At 49.3% G+C, this 10,613-nt stretch overlaps 1 protein-coding gene across 2 annotated transcripts; it reads right to left on the reverse strand.

The window, feature by feature from the left end:
• Positions 1-6,340: 6,340 nt before the first annotated feature.
• Positions 6,341-8,910, reverse strand: ISCA2 (iron-sulfur cluster assembly 2). Of its 2 annotated transcripts, none has more exons than XM_032802071.2 (4): positions 8,807-8,910; positions 7,784-7,952; positions 7,144-7,259; positions 6,341-6,904 (listed from the first exon to the last, which is right to left on the reverse strand). In XM_032802071.2, exons 1-4 carry the CDS (start codon positions 8,866-8,868, stop codon positions 6,730-6,732), a joined length of 522 nt encoding a protein of 173 aa, XP_032657962.1. In that variant the 5' UTR covers positions 8,869-8,910; the 3' UTR covers positions 6,341-6,729. The 2 variants fall into 2 exon arrangements, with proteins under 2 accessions (XP_032657962.1, XP_032657961.1); XM_032802070.2 differs by having other exon boundaries at positions 7,784-7,955; positions 8,807-8,909.
• Positions 8,911-10,613: the final 1,703 nt, after the last annotated feature.

Raw genomic sequence — 10,613 nt, forward strand, 5'->3', positions numbered from 1 at the left:
GCTGTTGAGGTTAATTGAGATGCTCAAGTGTACAATCCTGTCTTCATTCAACCAGAGGGAATGGAATCGCAGGGAATGCCTTAGGCTCTGGAATTTACTGTTCTGTCTCTGACCTCTGCCCATTGGTCCAAAGGAGCCCGAATTTACTGACCTGGGGGAGTGGCTTGAGGTGGAGGAGAGGAGAAGTTTGGAAAGTGTCAATGCCAACATCAGCTCATTCTGAACAAGTCCGTATTTTTAAAAGCGGGGAGGAGGAGAAAGGAGTTGGAGACGATCTTGTGGTTGCAAGTCTGGCCAAAGGGGTGGTGGTAGCAGCAGTCACAGGTCTCCTGTCGACTTCACTTTTCAAGCACTGAACCAACACCGGTAGCAGAGGAGGGTTCATTTTTTAAAATAGTGGAAGATCAATATCAGCACCCCACCCCCAGGTTCAGGAAATGAGACCCAGATAAAGCTGAAGATCATGGCAGGTTGCCATGGTAATATGCATTTAGTCTGTTTCCATAGCAACTGAAAGATATACCATTCTGTTCCTCTGAAGGATGCCAAAGGTAAATGAGCATTGATTAAAAACAAGGGCAGAAAGACCGAGGCCAGAAACTCTTTATCACTCCGGAAGGAAATTTTAAAAACTAACAAAACCCCCAGATAATTTGTGTGCGTGAAGGCCTGAGGCTGGAGGCACTGCACACAGACTGCCTCCCTTGACTGAGGAATAACAGCATCACATACTGATGCAGAAGGCTGCTGTGCCTACTCCCAGATGGGCTTGGGGAAGCTACCTTAACACAGCACTTGCCTCCATGGCTGCACATCTCCCACTGGGATACTCACATCAGCTGTGAGCCATTTTCTAACAGACTTCATTTACATCTATGATCCCAAACCAAACGCAAACCTGAGCTCAAGTCTCATCTGCTCAGACATGATCTCCAAACAGAGCTCCACACCACTCCCCTATCCTCAACTTGTCACAAACCCAGACTTGGTCTAATCCTAATTCCAAACACCAACCAAAGTAGATGCCTCCACTTCAGGCCAAAACTCAATCCTACATCTAATAATAACATCCAATGACTCAGGCCCAGATTTAGGGACCTAACTCCCATTAATTTCAATGGGAGTTAGGCACCTAAATACCTTGGACTGAGCCCCAGATCCTCAAATCAAACTAGACTCCTCTTTTTGTATTAGCATGTTTTGTGTGAGAAAAAACAAACAGAGGGAGACTTAACTCAAATAAAGGAGTTTTCTGTTTAGCTCTCAAGAAGTTAGGTCCATGGTCACTTACTTCCTGCAGAGATGAGTTCCACAGTCTGCTCCTATGAAAGTTCTGTCTTCTGCACTCATAAGTCTCCACGTTACATTGATCCACTGTAATGGGAGTTTATGTTGCAGATAGCTGCTTGAGAGATCTGCTCTAAGGCCAATTTCACAGAGATAGTGGAATATCAGGACACAGGACCTTATATTGACATTGTACATAAAAAACAGCAAGAGAAGAGAGCAGAGCATTGGACACGTGTCCATATAACCTGTGTTGCCACGCAAACTGGCTGCTCTGTTTTGCCAATCAAGCCTTCTCCGGGTGCATGGCTTTATTCTAGATATGAGCTGTATAATTGTGCCTGAAGATCAAGCATGCATGACTCACTATGGCCAGGTCTGCGTCTTCTGGCTAGTCACTGATAAAAGCGGGCATCTTTTGCCATTATGGCTGTTTTGGAGTCATTGCCACTACTGGACACTCAACACACCACAAGGCTGACTTCATCTGAAAGCAGATGCCCTTGACAATGGGTGATGTGATACAGGAGGCAAGTTCACTGAAGCATTCCCCTCTTACCAGCATCACCGCACTTTTGCTTGGGCTCAGCTTTAGAGTTGATTTCAGGAAGTGAGAGAGAGCTGGGAGATGGTGCTGCTTGTGTTTGATGGAAAGGTGAGGGTGAGAGAGAGCGAGCGTGAGCTGATATTGTCTGTATCCTGCTGGCACGTCAGCCCACCCTACCTCAGCATCTCCACGTAGGTGTTGAATAATACAAGGAGAGGACTGAACCTTGTAGGACTCCATGGTAAAGGCTTTGGAAGTGGAGGGACAGTTGCTCATGACGACTCACTGGGCTGGATCTCAGAGGAAGGACCTGAGCCATTTCAGGGCATGTCCATTCACCCCTGTAGCTCCTTGGAAGTGGGAGATGAGTACTTGGCAATCAGCAGCAGCAAACACTGCAGAGAGGTCCAGCAGGATGGTGTGATGCTCGTCCCTCATCTATAGGAAGGAAAAGTGCTTTCACCACAGCAACAAATGTCATCTTTGTACCATTCCCTGGCCTGAGCCCTGACAAAGAAATCTAGCATATTGGCAGTGACACTGAGCTCTGTACTGATGGTCTTAAACAGAGTAATAGCAGACACAGGCATAGGATTTATCTACCATGTCCATTAAATTCATCTTTTCTTTAAATTTTCATCTCAGCTTGGCTTCCATAATCATCATTTTTTGGTTCTCCTGCCTCTCTGGTCATTCCTTCTTTGTCTCTTGAGGAAGTGGATAGAGTAAGATGTTCCTCCTAGGAGTGTGAGGCAAAAAAACATGTTCTTCCTCCAATCACTCATTCTCCATGAGCCCCCATGCAGGTCTGTCCTGGTCCCTCTTTTCCCTGTATACCCTTTCATTAAGTGATCTTAGCTCGGTGCTTCAATCATCATCTTTATGCCAATGACGCCGATCTGCTTTCCCATTCCTGACTTGTCTCACTCCATCCAACATTCTCCTGGATATATTACGTTACATGCAACATGGACAAAACTGAACTCCTGAATTAGCTTTTCCACTCTCACCATTCTCCAGAACTGTGAACTGAACCATCTACCCTGTCCCCTGGGCCTGCAGCCTGGGTGTCACCTTTGCCCCAAAGATTCAGACAGTGTCCAAACCTTGCCACTTCTTGCTCCAGAGGCGCTAAGACCAAGCCGTATCTGCCTATACACCCAAGACTCACCCAGTCCATCCTCATCTCATTTCCATTAATGCAACTTCCTCCTATCTGACTTTCCAGACACCCATATTATCCAGTTCCTGTCCATTTAAACAACAGTCGTGAGGCACATTTTCCTGGCCTGTCCTCATTGTGTCAGCCTCAATCTTTAAAACCCCATCATCAGCTCCCCCTTTTCCACCAGATGGGAGTTAAAACTTGATGCTATAACCCTGAAGGCACTTCACAACTCTCTCTCTCTCTCTCTCTCCCTTCCTACTTATCCACTTACACACTCAATCCTGCTCTTTCCACTATGCCACTGGTCCTCACTTCAGACCCCATCCCCTTCTCCAAGCAGCATTTGTACATTTTCTTCCACACCCCCACCACTCATGCCACCTAACTCTCTATCCTGGTCCTTCCTCACATTGTGGCACCCAGCCCCTAACAGCTACAGTTTCATTCAGGCGTTCTGACTCTAAGACCTGGCAAACACATCTAAGACTCCCAAGTACTTAGCATACTACCTTCATAATAATATATGAATCAGTGTCATAGGTTCCTATTCTAATACAATACTTTAAACTGACCAGTGTACCACCCAATGACCGCTCACATACCACAGTTTGAGAACCGCCAGTTTAGTTATTTAGGTGATGGGTTCCATGGAAGTTCATTGGCCTGGAGTCAATGGGAGCTGCAGGTCCTCAGCACTTCAGAAAGTCAGGCCCCAAGTGCCCAACTTTCCTCTCTTCTCCTCTTTTCTCCTCTCCGTAAGATCAAGAGCTGGGAAGTTCTTAAAGTGTGCTCTTTAAAAACACTAATGCGTTAGACCAAGGCAAATCTCTGATGCATTTAGTCTTCTTTGCAGAAGGACGACAATTCTGAAGGGGACCTGATACTCCATTTCCATATGGCCTTTTTGCAACAAACCATTGGTGCGAAGCCAACAGATTTGGCCAGCATGGGCAATTTCTCTTTGGTGGGTTAAAGCTATGGTAAAAGCTCTATGCCACTCTCTCTTGCAGCTTCCAGCACAGACTGTATGGCTGAATTATCTCTGAACTCCAGAACAGCCTCGATGTGCCACAGACAACCAGCCTGTTCTAACTTACACTGGGAGCTGAACAGGTCCCCAGCCATCCCTGGAACTGGGAAGCAGCAAAGCCACTTTTGCCCCTTTCCTAGGACCTGAGACAAGCACAGCTCAGCCAGAACCAAAATTCAAGCCCAAAGTCTCTATATGCTGGTGGTTGTTCAACAATACGAATCCCAAAGAGTAAGGGTGCCATCTAGCGAAGTTACTGAGATATTGGCAAAATTAAGGTGGAGAAAGCTGCATATGTGGGTTTCCCCCAGGATTGTGCAAAAGTGACTACAGGTGGTACTTAAAGTGTTCGTTAAGTTGCTCAGGAGGCAGTTTCTGCAACCGGGAAAAGTGGTCTCAGTATAGAGAGTGTTTCCTTAAGGGACAGCACTGAACAGAAAATGAGCAAAGACAGATTGTGAGGAGGAGTGGAACAGAACAGGTACATTCAGTTTAAATTCCATACAACAAACTTATTAACAGAATGTTAAAGCTGTATGGTTAAAGAGACAACTTAAAATCAAGTCCATCAAGAAAAAAGGTTAAGTAATTTCACGCTCGACACTGTCTCAGAGCCCCCTGCCATTTTTGTCATCTTGCAATCACTCATACCTATTTTTCCGTATAGGTTAAATAAGGCACAGAAGAGGAATTACCCATGTTCCAAGGAACAGGTTCTAGTTCTGTTTGATCAAAGAATAATGTTTCCAGCCACCTCTGTGGCTTAGTTACCCTACCTAAAAAATCAGGGTTAATAATACTTGGCATCTACACAAGGCTTTAGAGCTCACACTTTAAGTGCATAAGATTGGAAACACTGTGTCTGAGAAGCACTGTGGTTTGGTAGTTAAAACATGGGTCTAGCACAGAGATAAACATGCTCTTCCCAGCTGTGTTCCAAGTTTAACCATGGGAGTTTAGGCAAGTCTGTTCTCTGTGCCTTCAGCGACTCCATCTACCAAATGTTACCCTGACACTTAGGAAGGGCAAATAAGAGACATAATGAAACAAGGCTTGTCAATTTCAGAAAATGATTAAAGCCAGTCAGGGAAGAGGCAGGAGCAGAACTCAGGACTTCCTGACTCCCAACCTTCTACACATTCCCCTAAGCCAAAGTAGCAGCAGATCCATATTCAAAATATTTGGGGTGGGGAGGGGGTGAAATCACAGCTGGTTAGGAGCAACCACTACAGAGATCAGTACACAAGTAACTCAGCAGTTCACACAAGCACAAACCCTATTTAGATAAGCATTTAACATGCTTAATTAAAAAAACCCTACTGCTTGGTATTCAATTTTCAAAGGATTAAAATCTGCCAAAATTGCAAGCTGATTCCTTGGGATGCTCCCCATTCCATGGGAAACTGACAATTTTAAATCCCACAATTTGGCTGTGAAACTATTAAAGTAGTGTGGGTTGTTTTTTTTTTGTTGGTTTGTTTTTTTTGTGTGTAATAATGGGAAAAGCACACAAGTTCCCTATCCCTCCTGTCACCTGGAAACAGATGACTATTTTGGCTCAAATTTACCAAACATTCACCTTCAGGCAGAGACTAAGCATGGAAAACTTCAGCTAAGAGGCAGGAATTCCACAAAGTGATGAGTAATTGAAAATGAAGTTGCACTGGAAATCCTGAGGCCACCCTTCCTACAGCACAGTTGTGTCTGGGCACTGCCCTACAAAGGGAACGAGAGATTTGTTTCTCTCCTAAAAACAGAAACAAGGCTGAAGAGAGATTAGATTATGAAGCCAAATTAGGAAAATACTTTAGATTATTAAATCAAAGTGACGTGCAAGACAGGGTACAAGGTCTCCTAGATGTGACCACAGGTCCTCCAACCACCATGCAACTTATACCCTGCCAGCAAAAGTAGAGAGAGTTTGAAAAGCCATTTGCTGATTTGTACCACTTTTTAAATTGAGTGAGGACGAAACAAACCAAATTTGCTTTTTTTTTTTTTTTTTTTTTTTTTTAAGCCCTAACCCTAAAGCTTTAAACTTCCACCCTACACCCACCTCTCTACTTCACCCATATGTACCAGGTAGAATAGTCTTCCCTCAGCTGCTGGCTGCTCCCTGTAGGCAGGTAAGTCGTCAAGAATAAGGAGATTAGTAGAACAAATTGTCTGGGAAGACCCACAGCCAGCTGGAAAGGGCAGGCACCTCAGATGTCCCACAGTCAGTTTAAGGGCAAGGGGGAAAACTGCCATCTCCCTAGAGATGCATTCTAACCATACTTTGAAAAGCATGAAAAATATAAACAAACAATGGAAGTTGAGTCTGTTTTTTTTAAAACCAACAAGGTCAAATACACATGTACAGGCAGCTCCTGAAAGTCAGTTCCATGTGCTGGGTGGCTCAGGGAGATCAAGGTGGCTCATTGTATTCAGCAGTTCCTGGAGCTTCACAGAGGACAGAAGATGCTTTTGTGTGGGATTTAAAGCCTATTTCAAACCCCTGGAGGCAGAGCCCTATAGGTCTTGCCTGCAGACTCAGTTCAAATAGGCAAACAGGGATATTTGCAGTAACCGTATAACAGATTGAGGAGGAAGACTGGGGAAGCTGAGAAAATAGCAAAATGAGAAACCCTTGGAGATGATGCTGAGGACAGTCTCTGGCTCAATGTCCACACAAGCAACACCCAAAGAGGAGTCCACTCAGAGTCTGACAGAGAAGGATGTTCCACACGAGCAGCCCTGCTCGGCCTGTGGATTGCTCACCACCTGGAATGAGTTGCGGATTAGCTCCTGGCTGAAATCCACCATTGCACCTTTCACAAAGGCCAGGCTGTCCACATCCACAACAACACGAGCACCACCTTGTTCAAACACCCTAGGAAAGAAGCATATGTGGCTTGTTATAACCCTGCAGACATAAAAGGGAAAAGCACACTTCCAGAGTATAAAGGAATACACTGTGATCGCTTCCCCGCCCTTACTGTGCTGTGATCACCCACCTCCTCCTTTCAGCATACATTATCACACATACCCTTCTCACCACCTTAGTCCACAGAAGTCTCCCCCCCCGTCCCCCGCATCATACACCCACACCTCTTTATCCTCTGTCCTTGCCTGTCATCAGGATTGATAACTGTGTCCAAGGAAAACTTGTACTGGAATCCAGAGCAGCCACCTCCCTCCACCTGCAGCCTGAGAAACTCAGACCCTTCTATAATCTCCAGCAGCCTCTGCAAAGCAGAAAGAGAGGAGCATTAAAAGATCTGCAATATCCACATGCAAGCAGATTGCATCTGCTTCTAACCCCATATCAAGCCTGCAAGATGCCTCAGCGGGATAAGGGCCAGAATCAGAGCAATATGGAAGGGGCACCTGTATGATCTTGGGGAGGTAACTCATAAGCAGCCAGGTCTGCAGCATACCCCTGTCCACCACAGTCATGTGTGTGGAAGCCCTCATGCAGCTCATCTGAGAGATGAGGGGGAAAATCTCTGATTTTCCAAGACTCAGCTATCATGAAGTCTGCAGTTCCTCAAAGGAGTGTCTGAAAGGGGAGGCTGTTCATCAGTGAACCTCATGGATTATTATAAAATGCTTTGGGAACCTTTAAGTCAAGTAGCTATAAGTAGCATGATGTTACAGGTATTTCAGTAGTAGGGAATTTCATGCTTAGGGCATGCCAGGCACTGTAACAACCTTCTCAAGGATACACAGACACAATGACACACCATGAGTGCCTTCTAGAGAACTGTACCTTCACACAGCTGTTGCTGAGGTAGATCTGTCCCTCACTAGAGTCAGACACTGGTTGCCCTGGGTTAGAAGAGGATGATGCCCACCGCACCCTGATGCTTGGTACATAGGCTCCATTCTGAGAAGAATAGGGTGGTGCTCTCACTGGGCGCAGTAAAGTAGGAAAAAGGCTGCTGTGAAAAGATGGGGATGGAAACAGTCAGAAAGGCATGTGAAAAGCACAAACGTTACTGCAGCAGAGCTCCAGAAAGGAGATTTTAGAAAAGCAGTGGGGGGTGGGGGGGGGAGAATTCTCTGTGAAAGGGTAGAAACAACCTAAAATGAATGGGGAGTGTCAAGGAAGAGGAGAAAAGCCTAATCTACACTGCTTCAACATACATATAGCTAGTGACAGCACAGAGAGATTATAGAAACAGGCTGGTTCACAGCAATGATCAGGTTAGTCTGGTGTCAGGAATATGACAGCAGCCACTACCAGATGCTTTGGAGGCAGGAGCAAAGAACACCCCAGCCCACCGTGTTGGGCGACCCTGCCCTCAGAGGGAGTCCCTGGGGAGATGGCTTGTGCCCTGAACCAGGAGTGTCCGTGTCCATCACATGACCGACACCCTGTCTATTACAGGTACCTTAGCTACAGGCGAGAATATTTTGCTACCTGCTGCCAACTCTTGGCCCGGCACCGGGCACTTGCGAGTCCCTGGAGCCCCAGCGCATTATTGCTCTGGCAGGGTCACACTGCGCGGCGGAGCTAACCGCGCCCTCGGCCCGAGGTGGGTCCGCGCCCTCTCCAGGGGCGCCCCCCGGGAACGGCCGGGTCAGGCGCCGCAGCGGGGCTTGGCGCAGGGGCCGGGTGCTCAGGCGAGGCTCCAGGACAGGAGCTGTAGGCGCTCAACAGCCGGGCGGCGCGGGGACGGCGATGCTGCCCCGCCCTTGCGGCGCCCCCCACACGCGCCAGGGACGGAGAGGGGACCCCGGGCTACTGTCCTGGCTCCACCCGAGCCCGGCAACAGGGCCGCGGCGCTACCTGCACCGACCGCCGGGACGCAACCGCCTCAGACAGCTCAGCAACACCCCCAGCGCCGCCATCTTGCACCAGGGGCTCTTAGAGTGCCTCGCAGTGCTATTGGCGCAGAGCCCTTGGAGCCCCGCCTCTTACTGCAGGCCGGGTGACGTAAGACCTGCCATGACAGCTACCGAGGCGGAAGTGCTAGGGAGAAGGTGCTGGTAGCAAAGCGGTTTAGGAACCTAGCATCTTGAGTTTGGTTGCTAAGCAACAGACTGGCTGAGGGGGCTGGCTCACCCTGGGCAGAGCCACCCAGGCTGCAGTTTCCTGCTGTGCCTGGCCCTCTGGGGTCCGCTGGCCCCCAAAACCCAACACTTTAGCACTGCCCCTTCTCTGAGCCGCCCCTTGTGCCGAGGCCCCCCACTGCTCACTACATTCCCCCTCCCTCACTTACTTTCACTGGGCTGGGTTGCAGAAAAGTAGTATGCAGGCTGTGGGCTGGAGCCAGAAATGAGGGGTTCAGGAGGGGACTCTGGACTGGGGCAGGGGGTTGGGGTGCAGGAGGGGTGAGTGCTCCATCTGGGAGGGTGGGCTCTGGGGTGGGGCCAGAGATGAGGGGTTTGGGGTGCAAGAGGACGCTGCAGGCTGGAGGGTGAGGCAGAGGGGTTCAGGCTGTGGGAGGGGGATCTGGGCAGGGGGTGGGGGCAAGGGCTCTGTCTGCGGGTGCAGGCTCTGGGGTGAGGCCAGGGATGAGGGGTTTATGGTGCAGGAGGATGCTCCAGGTTGGGGTGGGGGGGGGCTTGGGGTTGGGGCACACGTTTGCCTTGGGCAGCTCCCAGTCAGCAGCGCAGCAGGGGGGCTAAGGCAAGCTTCCTGCCCATCCCGACTCTGTGCTGCGCCTGGAAGTGAAGAGCAGGTCCAGCTCCTAGGCAGAGGCGTGGCAGATGGCTCTACGTGCTGCTCTCACCCGGAGGCAGCGCCCCACAGCTCCCACGGCCAATGGGAGTGCAGAGCCAGTGCTCAGGGCAGGTGCAGCATGCAGAACCCAGAGGCCCTCCTGCCTAAGAGCCAGACCTGCTGGCTGCTTCAGGGGTGCAGTGCAAAGCCAGGATAAGGAGGAACTAGCTTGCCTTAGCTCTGGTTGGCAGTGCTGACTGGAGCTGCCAGGATCCCTTTTCGATCAGGTGTTCTGGTCAAAAAAAGACACCTGGTCACCCTACAAGCAACAGCCCCACAACCAACATCCCAGCCCGGGCAGCCCTGGTCATTGGCTGGGCTCTGAGGGAAAGTCACTGACTCCTTCCCCCAGTGGAGGGCCCTTGACTCTGATCGTACCCCCTCCCCCACCGAGTCCTGCGGCTGGTCAGGACCCTTTGGCCCTTCCTGCCTTCCTTCTTCTGCACATGGCACTGGCCTGGGTCTTGTCTCAGAGACGCATCCTCCCCGCGCCCCGTTAAATCCTCTGTCCCATTTCCCCAGGTGCTGCTTGAGCGACCGAGTTCCTGGGCCCAACCTGCAGAGTCATCAGAGGCCATGGCCCTTCCAGTGGGAAGCGCACTGTTCCAGCAGGTGAGTCAGCCTGTACTGATGGCCCTTGAACCACTCTCATTGTCAACCCTCTCCCAGGTGTCCCACTCTGGCACCCACAAGACAGTGGCCACAACACAGCACTGCACAGACTGCGTGTTTTAATCCAACATGAAAATTAAGATCCAAAGTGAAGGTCACAAACCAAAATGGAGCTCACAGTTGGACGTAGCCAACCCCCAGTCTGACACACATAAGCCTATTCCCCTCCCATTGATTTAAAAGGAGCTAATCACATGCA

The sequence above is a fragment of the Chelonoidis abingdonii genome, chromosome 4 (genome assembly GCF_003597395.2).
Source record: "Chelonoidis abingdonii isolate Lonesome George chromosome 4, CheloAbing_2.0, whole genome shotgun sequence".
Taxonomy (NCBI): Eukaryota; Metazoa; Chordata; order Testudines; family Testudinidae; genus Chelonoidis; species Chelonoidis abingdonii.

Excerpts from the sequence above, each read along its gene's own strand:
- ISCA2 (XM_032802070.2), bottom strand. The coding sequence starts at position 8,868 with ATGGCGGCGCTGGGGGTGTTGCTGAGCTGTCTGAGGCGGTTGCGTCCC. Across the intron at positions 7,956-8,806 it reads CGTCCCGGCGGTCGGTGCAG|CAGCCTTTTTCCTACTTTAC; the intron begins GTAGCGCCGCGG and ends ATCTTTTCACAG. Across the intron at positions 6,905-7,143 it reads GTTATCAATCCTGATGACAG|GGTGTTTGAACAAGGTGGTG; the intron begins GCAAGGACAGAG and ends CTTCTTTCCTAG.